Here is a 14,466-nt window from a genome sequence, read left to right as displayed (position 1 = left end):
TGGTGTGAGATGTTGTTTTGCCTCCTTAGTTACTAAAAATATGGCCACTTTTTACTTTGAAAGTTTGGTCAAGAGGGAATGTGTGATAGTACCTTTCTACCTAAACTTCACCTAGACCATCAATCGCTCCAAAGCAGAAGTTGATGTGTAGTCTACATTGATCTTCTTTTGATGTTTAGGATGGTGAATCCCCGCTGGATGAGTGAGGTGATTGGTACACGTCCATCAAGCGGTTGTTGGAGGGAGTGACTTTGAAAGTCTATGGTCAACTTGCCACATGAGATGATTTTGCATTGCTCGCTGTAAAAGGTCGAGAAAGTCTATGGGTGGCCCCTCGCAAATTCATATTGGCCCCTATCTAAGACAGATTGTTTGGTGGTGCAATGGATCAAAACTCTATAGTTTATTCATCCATGCCTTTAGCCGGCACAAGAAAGTTTGGGCAAATTGCCACTATAATTCCCACCTTGTGAATTATGACAATATCATGAACTTTAGGCTCGGGAGGCAACACATACCTGGCTAGGTGCGGTTGCTAGGTGTGCGGTGCCTCCTCGGCTGAAGCTGAAGATGCTCAACACAACAAGGGAAAAACAAGGGAAAAGAGAGTCAAAAAAACTTCTCTTACCACGCGGGAAAATCTCAAAAGCTTATTGTGAGGTGCTCGACAGATTGACAATCGATGTGCCCAAATGACACGACAAAAGGGCAGCCCTTTTGGCACCGCCCAACTTTCTTTCTGCAGATTCGATGAGATACACGTTAATTCTATCGACCAAAAGGATATCTCGTTGATTGAAGCCCAGCACGCACGACCAGCAGCTGCAGCGCATGCAGGCCGAGCTGCTGCCCCCCAACCCAACAACCATGGCAGGTTCTCGGTTTTCTCTTTTCGTCACTGCTCTCTCTTTCTCTTTCTTTCAGAATCATGTGCAAAAACTACAGTAACCGATTGTGCCAGATTACTCAAAAGCATCCATATCACACTGCAATCATGTGAACCTTAACATTAAACATCCCTCTGAGTAGCTCTCCTGCAGTTGCTGGGATTCGATTTGCGATGTGAACATTGTAGCTCGGGTAACTCTTTCTTTAAACCAGAAAGCTTTCTCATTTGTATGTGAATTTTGTAGTAGCTGTGCCAGCCTCCTTTGTTACTAAATACTAGGAATTGATATCATAATGTGAGCTCTGTAGGTGCATAGCGAATATACGTGGCACGCTTGGCCTATGTGCATGTGAAAAACATTCAGCAGTGGCACATGGTTATGCATTTGGCCAATTCTTGGTCTCTGCTTAATCCCTGAGATATGATTTCAGTAGCTGAGCATTTGACCAAGTCTTGGTTTCCACTTAGTTAAATCTCTGTGATGTGATTTAGTGCAGTTGTCAGACACTGTTGCAGGGAGATGGCTCTGATGGGGAGAGGAAGACACTTGCATTGGACCTTGACTTCTCTCTGACAACTTGGTGAGGCAGTTCTGACAAAAATCTTGCAAATGTATACAATGGACCAATGAAAATTGGTTTTAACCTGTAATTTCTTTTAACTTTGAAGCGTAGTGGTTTCATTGATTTCAAAATAATTGTTCTTGATGAAGAGTTGCTTCTCTTGCTTGTCCATAATGTCAAAGTGCCTGTCCCTAAACAAATGCAGAAACATTAGGTGATTAGATTGATACTTCAATGTCTCTAGCTTGGCTCCATCCAGTACACAGAAGGAAGAGGTTTTGGGCTCTCCTGGACCTGAATCAGTACTTCTAGATCTTTTTGACATAATTCTCATGTGAGGCATGATTTTGTAAGCTTGTCTGATTCAAACAGCTAGGGTATTGAGTCTGAAACAGCTAAGGTATTGAGTCTGAAACAGCAGAACAATGAATGTTTCTTTTCAAGATAATCACCGCTTGTTGAGGCAAACAAGCTATTAAAACACATTGCACTTAATATAATGACCAAGGATTTCTTATCATTAAATGATTGCTCACAGCCAAGTAAGTGTTGTATTATTAAATGCATTACTGTTTACTGCTCAACTATTATACTTCTTGAAACTATGCCTTGCTTGGTTTTAATCCACATCAGAACTCCTGCTGGAGTTATACATTCCCCTTTGGGCAAAGCTCCAAAGGTCAACATCATTTTCTGTACCACCACTCTGTGTGTTGTGCTGATTGTTATCACAAGCAAGAAGCATCTTAATGCCAACCAATGGATTGGTTGGATCAATCTCAGTCGGTGAAGGTCCAGAACCCTTGAATGCAGTCTCATCCTGGCTCAATTGAGATGCAACTAGTTTATCAAAAACCCTCCAATCTGTAACATTTTGATCACTTTTAGAGATGCTTGTTCCTGAATTTGGCATATTGATCTGGTTGAGCATGTTACCACAGCAAGGCCTGTGAATCTTAGGCCTATTAATGGTATCAAGGACAAAATCAAGTAAGTCTGTAGATGGAAGGGGAGTGATCATTCTGGAACTTTCCAAAAGTTGGGGTAGTTGTCTGTAAGGGTGATATGGAGGATAGTTCTCAAACTCAATCTCTTGCTTACAAAAAGGAGGATGCAGATATGCCAGGTCCCTATAACCTCCAATTGAGGACTCAAATTCTGGCATCTGATATTCAAGGCTGTGTTCATTGGAGTATTGGTCACTTTCTTTACTTGTGTTAAGGCATCGCTTACGGAACACACGGCAAACAACCCATCCTTCTTCCTGTGATACACATGAAACATGTTGATTAAAAAGCTAATTTTTTGCTTACATATTGTACGACTGTGTTCAAGGTTCAATGTGACCGTCAACTTTTAAAGTTCTAAATAAGTTTAAAATTCAAAGATCAAACTGGTTAAATGGAAAAAGAATTGGTCCATTTGGTTGCTCAATGGTCACACTTTACCTGGTTCCCAAATTATATACTCGATTTTCCCTTCACATTTTGCTTTCTATTTATGCTCAATCTAGGTTTTCCCTATTCCCTCCCTTCTGTTTCTGTACACTGCTTGATTAAGTCTTTGTCCCCACACAAGATAATGTCACAGTTCTTTTCTTGTTGTCCCATGCTTTGTCCCCTCAAATGCATGCTCCTTTTGTAATAATATTATAACAAGCTGCATTTTTTTTCTATTAATTAGTAGCACACAGTCCACTTTTTCCAATTTGTCCAAGGTTAATGAGGAGATCTTATGATACTTGACAATGTGGATGCTTTCCAACTTTACATTAGGAAAAATTTGGACTCAAAAATGGGCTCTTTAAGGAGTCTGATTCCCTCTCTCTCCCCCAAGCATGGGGGCAGGGTGAAATTTTTTGAAACTCACTCAAAACTTGTCGGACCTTTGACAGTTAGAATGTCCTCTTCAAGCTCTTTCCATGAAATATCTCAGAAGATCCAAAATCTTTTGAAATATGAAGAATCTTATGGCATGTCATAGATCAGTGGAAGAGCTTGAAGAGTACATGTGTTTCAAAACATGCTATTGATAAGTGAGGTTGAAGAGTACATTCTACCTACTTAAGGTCTGACAAGTTTTGAGCGAGGTTGAAAAAATTCCACTGTGCCCCCATGTTTGAGGAGAGAGATGGAGTCGAACTCCTTAAAGAGCCCTTTTTTGAGTCCAAATTTTGCCTAATGAGTTCATAGATCCTACTCAGTAACAGCAACCTCAATGCCATAAAACATGTAGTCGCACAGTGAACTATCCGGCAGCTGGTCATACATGAACTAATGTATCTCTCAATGTTTTTTGACCTTGTCTACTGACAGTTTATTGCTTACGTTCTTCTTTCTAGTGTTATCACCCCCTTTGCTTCAGAGTATAGGTCTATTGATGGATTGTTGACCTTTCAATGTCTTTTTTCTAATGTTTATATCCTGTTTCTATTTTCTAGTGTTCTTAAGAGAATGTTTATATCTCATTTCTATTTTCTAGTGTTTATCTTCTCTCAAATGTATATTAACTACTGATTCCTGAAGATCTTGTGAAACCTAGTGTATTGTTGTTTAACCAACTGCAGTAAGTTAAATATAACCATGTGTCAATGAGTTTTCTCAAAGCATTTTGGAGCTTAGTGCATTACTCTCATATTTATGGTTTTCTATGTTAAGTGTGTGCCGAGACAGTACCAGAATCCTACACTCTCTTGTGTGTATGCCTGACGTAGAAGAGCATTTTTTGAGGCTTTCAGAAGGACTTGCTTAAACGTTTTCAAACCTAGGAAATTCATCCTTGGAGGATACCTGTAATTGAGTTATACCAGCTTTAATTAGAATTAGCTACTGTAGGGGCCCCTTTTGCAGAGGATGGTAAGGATTCTTCAATTTAATCTCTGTTGAAAGGAAGATGCCTGATGAGAACAGTTTTTCCTCTCTCAGACTGGAGCAGTCTTAGATAGATTATTAGGAACACAAGTACTTATCTCTACAAAATGTACATGTATGAAGGAAATCTGACCTCAGGTGGAAATGTAAATTTGACATTTGGGAAGAAGTATAACTTTGACATATTGTAAACCGGCAGACTGTTTCAGTAACAGGAGGTTACAATATGTGATGTTACGTATGCTTATAATTGGATATCGCCCTCCATCTGATTCAGTGGCTGAGAAAGTCTTGGAAGAAAATTTGAATGGCATTAATCTTCAGGGTTAGAAAAGAATGTGCAAGATGTTCCATGTCTCTGGCTTGTTTGAGGCACCCCTCAACTGTCTACTTGTTAGCAGAAACAATTCTCTTGACATGAAAGTTCTTGGTAAATGGGCCATGCTAGTTCTTGCGAATTTTGAGGCATTTCATACTGTATGGGTGTCAAATTAATTCTACCCTTTGCACATGAATTTATAAGTCCAAACTTATTTGATAAATGCATGCTATACATTGACTTCTCAAAGAACAGGAAAGGCTTCAAAACAAAAAAACTTACACGAGTTTGAATACATCCATTCTCATAACTCTCCAGTCGATACTCGTGCATAATCCAGTCACTTTTTTGGCCATTAGGAGCCCTTCCTTTATAGTAGACCAGTGTCTTTCTCATTCCAATCAGCTTCATTTTTGCATAAATGGCTTTATCTCTTCCTGTGGCTTTCCAAAAACCGGCTGCTGTTGCTCTGTTTGTGCGTGTTCCTGTTGGGTACTTTTTGTCTTTGTGGCTGAAGAAGTACCACTCATTTTGTTCTGCAGATCCAATTCTACACATATCTGTACATAAAATGAAGTAAATGTGAGTTTATTAAGAAAATATGTAGCACACACGGGTGCACGCGAACGCACACACACACACGCGCGCGCACAGAGAATGGATATCACGATGGAGAATATAGAGAAATGCGATATGTAGTGTGAATTGCAGAATATGACTCGCAGCAATCGATATCTTGGCTCTTGCAATATGTGAGAGAGAGAGAGAGAGAGAGAGAGAGAGAGAGAGAGAGAGAGAGAGAGAGAGAGAGAGAGAGAGAGAGAGAGAGAGAGAGAGAGAGAGAGAGAGAGAGAGATTGTCTCTCAGTTTCTAGTACAAGATCTATCATGAAACTGACATGACTGATTTGGAGGTGGGGTTAAAAGCTTTATCAGGTTTAGTTTTACAAGGTCTCATATCATGGAATCTGGACTCAGCCAAGATATACGTTATTCAATGTTATTGTGCTCCATTATGAAGGTTGTTATGAATAGGAATGAACAGTTCACATAAAAGCAAAGTTGAGTAAGGTAAAAGCTGTACCACCAAATTCACAATGTTGAGGAGCTCTCTTGCCTGTCAGCTTTTAGGTTAGATGTCATGTCATGAGCTACATGAGCTAGCTTCTCTTTGGGGGGTAAAGCCGTACAAAGATTTAAACATAAGTAAGAGCACATATCATCCCTAATGTGAGTTATTTTTTGGACGCAGGGAAAACCATAATTTGACATGAGCACATTTCCATGAGGAAATTCTCTTTCAATAATCACAAGACTAGATCTGCTAAAATAGGCTTCTTGAAATGGTTTCTCACTTTGAGCTTCTCAAGATAGGGTCAAACTTTTATGGGGACAGTGCATTATATGGATTGATGCAAACACAAATGCATGAAATAGGGGCAACTATGAGCTGAGAATCGAACCTTGCCCATCCATGGGCTGCAGATTCAGAGTAAAAGTAAATGCACTAGTAGGAGACTACAGTGGGCCAGTGAATGAGACATTTTTGTTTGTCTGGCACCACTGCAGCCTGGGTCCAGTTGAACTTTAGGAAACAACACACCACAATGACCTTAATTTATTCAAGACTGGTCACCAAAGTTGCATGATCCATTGGTCCACATGCAAGTTCAGGTCCTCTTGAAAGAGTTCCTAGAGAGCAATATATGCATGATACATGTTACATGCTCATGCTTACATTTGGACCAAGGTGCACTGTGTATTCCAAAAACCTTTTTAAAGAATCCAGTCAGTTGAGTACTGTGAAGAAGGCACTTGTTTCTTGTGTGAAATTATGGTTCAGTAATTCAGCAGATGAAGAAGCTTTGAATGCTGGAATGACATTAACCCCAGCTAGCTTTGCAACATTTTCTATCATAGGTTGAACCGATATTGTTTTCCCATTTCATCTGTTGATCATAGGATGAACCCTTGTTGGAACACGCATGACCAGTCACTATCAATACCATAAACCCATGAATGCAACAAACTTTCATGTTATTCGTCTAGTGTTTTCAGCACTGTCTTAGACTTAAAAGTGAAGCATGCAATGCATGGTCACAAACGTGTAGCATGCGCACCCTCAGAAACATATACAATCAAAGGCAATCAGTCCAACATCAAAGAGGATAGACTGGGCTAACAAACCAACTGGCATTTGGTCACTTTAATGCCAGAAGTATGGAAAGTGGCATGGTAGATTTCCCCTTTAAAAGACATGAACAGAAGTTGCATGTAAAATGGTAGTAGAATGCCGCACAATTAACAGCTCACATTGCACTGAATTGACTTGATAATCTAACCTTTTTTTTTTTGAGGAGGCTTATCTCTTATTCTACAGATTCTCTGAGGTGTTTCTTACATATAATCTCCCTTTCATGAGGGTCAGAAGCTCAAAGACATAGTAAGACTCGGTGAGGTCAAGACGTCACTTAGCAAATCATTCTACAAACAATGAGAGTAAATGCTGAGTGAAGCACTAGCCCATTGACCTTCAGGACACTTTTGTGCATAGCATATTATGTTACTGTAATTAGGCATTGGATTGAAAAGGATGGATGCATCTTAGCTCCTGAAGTCTGTAGTCATTTTGATACTGCACTTAGAAATGCTAGATTGCTACTGCTTTGTGGGAGCGAGGAATTTTCATTGTGCAATAGTATTTGGCATGAGAGACGAGTCTAGTCACATTTTCAAGTTTCAAGGTTTTTTGTCCTTGTTTTATAGAGACATACATAGTGTGTGTGCATGCGTACCATTCATGCAAGTGCACATGTGTGTGCACTCTGGTTTCTACTGTCCAATTTGTAGAAGAAAGGTACAAAGTAGAGGCAACATAGGGAAAACAAGTGATGAGGAAAGAAGATGAATAAGTGCAAGAATTGAAGAAGTTAAAGAGGTGAGAGACAAAGGGAGAGGAAGGAAACACACATAAAATAGAAGGAACTATTGTGGAAGAAAGAGAAATAGGGAGCATGCAGGTTGCAACTGGAGGGTGATGGTGGTAGGTGGATTTACTGAAAGCAGGCAAGCTGTAAGTGATTTTGGATCATCGTGTTTATATACCATGGGAGTTCAAGAAGTGGGTTTTTTAATGTAACAATTCTGGATAGACTAACATGAATACGCCAACAGGAGGGCTTTTTCTAGGACCAAAAGAAAGAACTTTGGGGTTACAATTTATAATCATGATAATATACTGTGCGGGTTCAACAAGTGGGGTTTTTAAATCTAACAATTCTAGATATGCTAACATGAATAAATCAACAATAAAGGTTTTTCTGATCAAAATGATGGAAAAAACACATTGGTCTCTGTAGGAAAAGGGGTTATTTTATTCACAACAATATGGTGGTGGAAGGGTTTTCAGAATACCCATTGAATGCACAGTATACACAAGATTCCTAAGTAGTGTAGCCACGGATGGGGAGACCAAATTCTTTTGAAGGGCTAGCATTCACAACAATGTGTTGGTGGAAGGGTTTTCAGAATACCCATTGAATGCACAGTATACACACAAGATTCATAAGTAGTGCAGCCACCGATGGGGAGACCAAATTCTTTTGAATGGCTAGCATTGTGTTTTCTTTTTGCAATGCCGAAGCACAACCTCCCAATATCTAGGCTGCCCACTTGGGGTGGGGTAGTTATCACCATGAAGGACAGATTCTATTGGTTTCATGGCTTAGAATGAATTCATGACTAAGTGGGCTAGAGTAGGTGCAGCATTGACAGGCAGACTCATGATTATGCAGTATATCCTGTCTTCATTCACTGTTTATATGGCTTCCATTTTCCCTTTCTCCAAGGCATGCTGGGGTTTGCTAGAGAAGTGTTTAAGACGCTTTGTTTGGAGCTATAGGGAGGCAAGGGTGGCCATATCATGGGATCAGGTGACCTCTGAAACGAAAGATGGGGGACTCAGTCTGGAGGCCTGAAACAGCAAGGCTCAAAGGCTTGCCGTATCTACTGGATTAGGAATCTTGATGGTCAACAGCCATGTCGGCAATCGTTATGCACTTGTGGATGGCCTCGTCAAGGTGTTAGCAGCAGGATTTGACTATCTGAGTTGGGCTGACAGGATTTTTGGTGCTGTGAAGGTTACCATCAAGGCTTCTTCCTTGGCACAAACATTTCTAAATGTGTGGCACGTTATCACCTCTGATCTGAGCTGGAAGGACTTATGTAGTAGTACGAGAGACTCCTCCCTGCTCCAGTCAATCTGGACCAGTATGACTGGCTTGAAGGACGGAGGTCTGCTGCTCACTCTCAACCCAGGCTTCTCCAGGCAACCTAGTAGGAAGGGGATAAAGATAGTGGAACATCTGGGAACCCGGAACTCTCAAATTTAAGCAGTATAGAGTGCTCCAAGATCAGTTTGGCCTCAATCAGCAGGAAGAAAGGTGGTTGGGACTAGCAATGGATAGGCTCAGTGGCCCACCTCTCATGCATGCAGGGAGTTAACGCCTTGCAAGGAATGGATGACATGCAAAGACAGTGTGCTTTCCAAATCTAAGAAGAGAAAGGACTTATTGGAGCAGAATCCAGGTCGATTATGCAAGTGGAAGGAAACCCTTCTGTATGCCTCTTTCCAGACAACTGGAAGGAGACCCTTCTGTATGCATCTTTCCACTCCTGGGCAGAAAGGTTCCAGAGGGTCTGGAAATGGACTTCCTCACCTAGATTGAACGTTCTGCTATAGAGGATCTTGACTGAGAAGTTGCCAACCAAAGGTTGTCGAAGTTTATGGAACTAGCTCCTTGCTCCTTTTGTCAGTCTAATGAAGAGGACTTTATACACCTATTCTGGATGTGCCAGAGATTAGACCTAGATCACTTTGGATAGGATAATCAAGGCCATGGATAGAGAAGATTTTCATAATCTGTCACTCTATTAGGTGTCAAAGGCAGAATGAACAAGGAGGCAAAGAAGATTCGGAACATCATAAGAGTGGTGGTCATAAAGGTGAATGGGCCTCTAGAAATGCTGCAATGGCCGGGTGAATCAAAGGAGCTTGAGGAATTTTGTCTAACTGCTACAATGCAATTATGCAGGATATTCAAATGTGTCTGAGAAGCCTTCAGAGAAAGAGCAGCTGCTACAAGATTGGCTCCAATTTATTCAAGGAAACTATGTACTCTCAATGGTTTCTATATCCTCTTTGTAAGAAGTGGACCTTCCTTTTTTGGACATGTAAATGTTTTACCCGTGTGACTAATAAAAATTTTCAAATTCACATGTTTAAGATAAAGTCATCCAAACCAAAATAGTTTAAAACTTAGTTGGGAAGTTTCATAAATTTTGTTAATTTCTCAGCTAAAAATTGTATGAACGGAATCCTGCTTTAGAATAATTAGGCAAGTTTGACTGGGCAGTGGATTCAAAGATATGATTTAAAGGTAGTCCCTGATGCCAAAGGTGTCATTCATAAAAGATATTGTTCACATCAATGAACAGTCTGGAGCTCTGTCAATTGCATAATATGTGGGACTGTATTGCATAATGACCATCTGGGATGTCTAAAGCCACTTCAAGTTGCAGACAACTGTAATCATTGAAGCATGACAAATCTGAAGAGGTAGTTGGTTACAGAAATATTGTATGGTTTACAAATATCTCGCATAATAGTCCACTTCCATTAGTATTTGCTCTACACTAGTTAGAGATCTGTGTTGCAAAGCTGCTCACTGGGAACTCTCTATTTCATGGAACATTGAGCTAAGCCTTAGGGGAATCTTATCTGAATGGCACAACTCAAGCTACCCAGCACACCTCATATAGTTGGACGAGGGAACGCCTTCTGAAGTACAACTTCGTTCTCAGTATGATTTACTGGCATTAAGGACTTTCCTTTGAGACCCAGGGAGGCCAGTCATAAATATATGTATGTATCACGTGGGTTCAACATTAGGGAATTTTAAGATACCATTTTTACCCATTTTTATATACAGAAGGGTCCTATATAAAGGGATTACTTACAGATTGAATAGAAAAGGGTTATGTTTTATTAAGGGAAAATTCACAGATAAGAATATTTGTAAATAGGCCTTGAATGCATGTGATATAGAGGGTATACATATAATGAATTACCCGAGCTTTGAGACCACGGATGCTTTTCTGGATTTTGAATCAGTGGAATGACCGCAGGAATCTTATCAATGTGTTTTAAGCTCCTCACGCAACAGACTGCTTAAACTAGGACAGTCCATTTCTTCCACTGTGTTGTCAGTGCAGTTGTTCAAGGAACCTCCACCCTGAACCATGAAAATCATTTGTATCCATAAGTTTGGTTCAGTTTTCTGTCTCAATACACAAGTTGTTAGGGGTCTCGTACTGTAAAATCTGTTTCCTTTAGGAAGGAAATACTTGTAGATATTGGCATGATGGGTCCATGTCCATACGGGTACATATGTGTTCACTTGCATGATAGTTTGACAGGCTTAAACAATTTGAATTGTTTTTTGATTGATTTAGCTATGATGAGAGACCTTGATTTTTCAGTTTTAAGTCCAAAGATCAGCTAGCTGTGCATTCAACAGCTTCAGAGGTATGCTTTTTCGAAGTCTTTTTAACATATACAGGTGATAATTGACTTCTGATGTTAGCCCAGCAATTTTACTATCTTAAGCGTTAGATATTTCCAAACATTGAGAAACCAATAAAGTTTATCTCTCTTTAAACATGATTGATGTTTTCCTTCATCTCTTACATCAAGTTTTTTGGTATTTGTGAGTATACTTCTAGATTTGGCAAGTCTACCTCATGAACTGCAAGGCTAATGGTTGCTGTTCTGTGCAATTATCTTTCTATTATACAACTATCTGGCTTTTTTTATAGGCTGTGTTTTGGCGTTTTTCTGTAGTGTTTTATTAGTGGGCTCTACACAATTCACAGATGTAAACAAGGAGCTTGCTTGAGCATGTCCTGGGATGTGATGAGACCTTAGCAATGTGCTGTATACAGACTACAGATACTCTACAAATTTGGCGGCAGAATCATAATTTTACTTCAAGTAGTACAGGAAATAGGTTTACAGTGTAAGACTATAGCTGTAAATTAATACAATTGAGTGCATCTTTTAGTTAAATCATACTTGTTTATATTGTTAATCTAGTACTCAAACTGAAAAGAAAGGAGGTGTAGAACAAAATTACCACTGGAAAGATAGTACAAAACTTCATCATATACAAATGTTTTACCTTGAAGCTCCCAAGGCTCAATCTTGTAAAGGTCAATTTCACGTATAACTTCAAGATCTGTGGTTGTGGAGTCCAACTTATTCTTTAAATAATAGTCAACCAGTTCCTCATCTGTTGGGTGAAATCTAAATCCTGGGGGCACTTGGGGACTGCTCAATGATACAGACATTTTATAGATCTCATACAGCTTATATGATATGACCTACACTGTACCTGCAACTTAGCCAATTAGTTATGTTCACGAGGCATCTCTCTCTCTCTCTCCCTCTCTCTCTCTCTGCCCCCCCTGAGAGGTGCATGTAAGCATTTCCATGTGACAATCAGTTTTCCGAACCACTACTGCACGTGCAGAGTTGTGCAGATTTGATTTTAATCACTATTATACATGAGTAGGCTAGCTACAGACGCACACACACAAACCCCTGGCACTAAAAGCTGATGGGAGAGGGGCCTCCCGTCCTAATTTTAGCCAAGGAAGCAAGGCAAGAGCTATGTAGGCAGTGTTCCCATGACGTGCAGACAGTATAGCTGGCAAGCCTTGATACCAACTTGCCTCCTTGGTGAAGCTTGCCAAGGAGGAGGACCGGCCGAGTGTTCAAGTGCTCTGGTGATAGAGATTATTGAGGTTGTTCTATGATGCTGATGTGAATATACGAGCAATTACTGAATTGATGTAGTTTATTTTATGCGGAACAAAAGTGAATTCCTATACCCCTGTGGTTGAGCATAATACAGAAGGTACAGCACGATTTACTCCACATTAAGCTTGCGGCATTTAGCATGTCTTTGCGAAGCTTTATGTTAGAGCCACTACAGATCTGCTAGTTTTGTGAATTCTGGGTTGAATGCATCTTATTTCATCATGATTGAATCAGAGATCTTCTTTTGCGTTATATTATGCCAGACGGATGGACGCAACCAAGTTTGAATAGTTTACAGGATGCATTTAGGGCGCAGCATTAATTATTTAGAACATTCTAATCATGAACAGGGATTTTGGAAGCACGCAAAAATTGCATTAAAAGCCGTTCTTGTGATCTATAACATGATTGGTGCTGCTAGATATATCCGTGAGAAGAAGCAGTTACCGTCTGATAGAATTGGAATTGCAGGCGGTATAGCTCGCTGATTGAAGATGGCTCTGTTCAATCGGTGAAAAAATCTCCTGCATGAAAGTGTGCCACAAGAGTTATGTGGAGACACAAAAGTCGAGAGACTAACTACAGCAGAGTAAGAGCAACGGAACTGGAGATATATAATGGGATCACAAATATGGAGCTGTATGGTAAATGCTTAGGCTTTAGTGAGCTTTAGCAGTGGCACAGGAGATGGCAGCGGTAGTTGGGTGAGAGCTCGGGGGTGGGCGGTGTGACAGAGAGAGTGTAAGGAGGGAGAATGTAAGAGGGGTCGGGAAGGGGGGGGCGGCTGGTAAAAGTATATGATGAATGAATATGTGAGAGAGAGAGAGAGAGAGAGAGAGAGAGAGAGAGAGAGAGAGAGAGAGAGAGAGAGAGAGAGAGAGAGATTAAGCTGGCAGCTGCATGGTGATGGCTGGACACTGCGGGTGGGTAGATCGGTGAGTCTCAGTACATGGAGGGACTGGTATTAGTGATGATCGACCATCATTCTCTTTCGAAGCAGTACATGCGATGAGAGAGGCCGGGCGAGCTTTTGTGCGTACAGACGGTTCTGGAGGAGCAGCAGAAAAAAACAACAGATCGAGAGAGAGAGAGAGAGAGAGAGAGAGAGAGTCTGTCTGCCTCGCCAGCTATCATGAGAGCTATGACTCCCGTAGGCGATAGTGGGAGGTGGGGGCTGCTGCTGAAGCTCTTCTGATGAGCAGCTCTGGTTTACATACAATATATCTTTTACCACCTTTCTCATGCACGTCTGGCCAGCTCTCTTCTTGAAGGAAATATTAGAAAGGAAAATAATAAAAAAACAAACGTCAGAAAAAGGGGGGGAGGAAAGAGTGGCTTGCTGCCTGCACGTGGCTTTGGGGTGGTTCATCAGTGATTTAAGGGACGGCCCCGCCGCCAAAAAAACTACAAGAAGACAAAAGAAGGCAGCGAAGAGAAGAAAGGACGCAATATCGCGTATGAAGTAAGTGGTTTGGTGATGATTGACGACCGCATTGGCATGCAAACTCGCCGACCAACATCATGCCACCACTCTCTCTCTCTCTATCTCACGCCAATGTATCTCACAATTGCCATCTTTTCCATTTCAACCGAAGAAATTACACTAAGAAAATTTGAATCACCTTTTCATTCATGTTCTCGAAGAATTATAACTACGACCATGTCCCTTTGCAAATGTATTTCATCTTGTTCTACAATTTTTTAGAAAGCTTGGCTAAAACTTGAGCATGATCTAGCATGAAGCTGACTCCTTGTGGCCAATGTAGCCACACATGCAACTTAGCTCTCCTTGGAAAATTGTGTTTTCATCAAGATCACAATATTATTACGCTTTGAGAGAGAAATAGATAACACACAGGTTCTTCCAAATCTAATGTATTTATGAAGGAAGTGCATTGATGAAAGCCAAAATCCATTGTTGACCTAAAGTGTGGTGAAATGCAACAA

The 14,466-nt window shown here is 40.6% G+C and overlaps 1 protein-coding gene and 1 long non-coding RNA gene across 3 annotated transcripts; one reads left to right on the top strand and one right to left on the bottom strand.

The window, feature by feature from the left end:
- The first annotated feature begins 735 nt into the window (after positions 1 to 735).
- LOC148037100 (uncharacterized) lies at positions 736 to 9,915 on the top strand. Its single transcript, XR_015690576.1, has 3 exons — positions 736 to 874; positions 962 to 1,080; positions 1,406 to 9,915. It is a non-coding gene; the product is annotated as an uncharacterized LOC148037100 (long non-coding RNA).
- On the bottom strand, positions 2,070 to 13,338 carry LOC148037099 (NAC domain-containing protein 105-like). Of its 2 annotated transcripts, XM_087676035.1 has the most exons (4): positions 12,967 to 13,338; positions 11,879 to 12,091; positions 4,924 to 5,201; positions 2,070 to 2,716 (listed from the first exon to the last, which is right to left on the bottom strand). In XM_087676035.1, the coding sequence occupies exons 2-4, from the start codon at positions 12,045 to 12,047 to the stop codon at positions 2,072 to 2,074; spliced, it is 1,092 nt and encodes a 363-aa protein (XP_087532161.1). In that variant the 5' UTR covers positions 12,048 to 12,091; positions 12,967 to 13,338; the 3' UTR covers positions 2,070 to 2,071. The 2 variants fall into 2 exon arrangements, with proteins under 2 accessions (XP_087532161.1, XP_087532162.1); XM_087676036.1 differs by lacking the exons at positions 11,879 to 12,091; positions 12,967 to 13,338 and adding an exon at positions 10,770 to 10,908.
- Between the last annotated feature and the right edge of the window lie 1,128 nt (positions 13,339 to 14,466).

Source organism: Lygodium microphyllum, chromosome 4, assembly GCF_053477565.2.
Source record: "Lygodium microphyllum isolate KBCC chromosome 4, Lygodium_microphyllum_v1.1.10, whole genome shotgun sequence".
In the NCBI taxonomy this organism is placed as follows: Eukaryota; Viridiplantae; Streptophyta; class Polypodiopsida; order Schizaeales; family Lygodiaceae; genus Lygodium; species Lygodium microphyllum.
Note: the sequence above shows the minus strand (reverse complement) of the source record. Positions and strands in the feature narration are given on the sequence as shown.

Excerpts from the sequence above, each read along its gene's own strand:
- LOC148037099 (XM_087676035.1), bottom strand. The coding sequence starts at position 12,047 with ATGTCTGTATCATTGAGCAGTCCCCAAGTGCCCCCAGGATTTAGATTT. Across the intron at positions 5,202-11,878 it reads TGAGCCTTGGGAGCTTCAAG|ATATGTGTAGAATTGGATCT; the intron begins GTAAAACATTTG and ends TTTTATGTACAG. Across the intron at positions 2,717-4,923 it reads ATGGATGTATTCAAACTCGT|GAAGAAGGATGGGTTGTTTG; the intron begins GTAAGTTTTTTT and ends TGTGTATCACAG.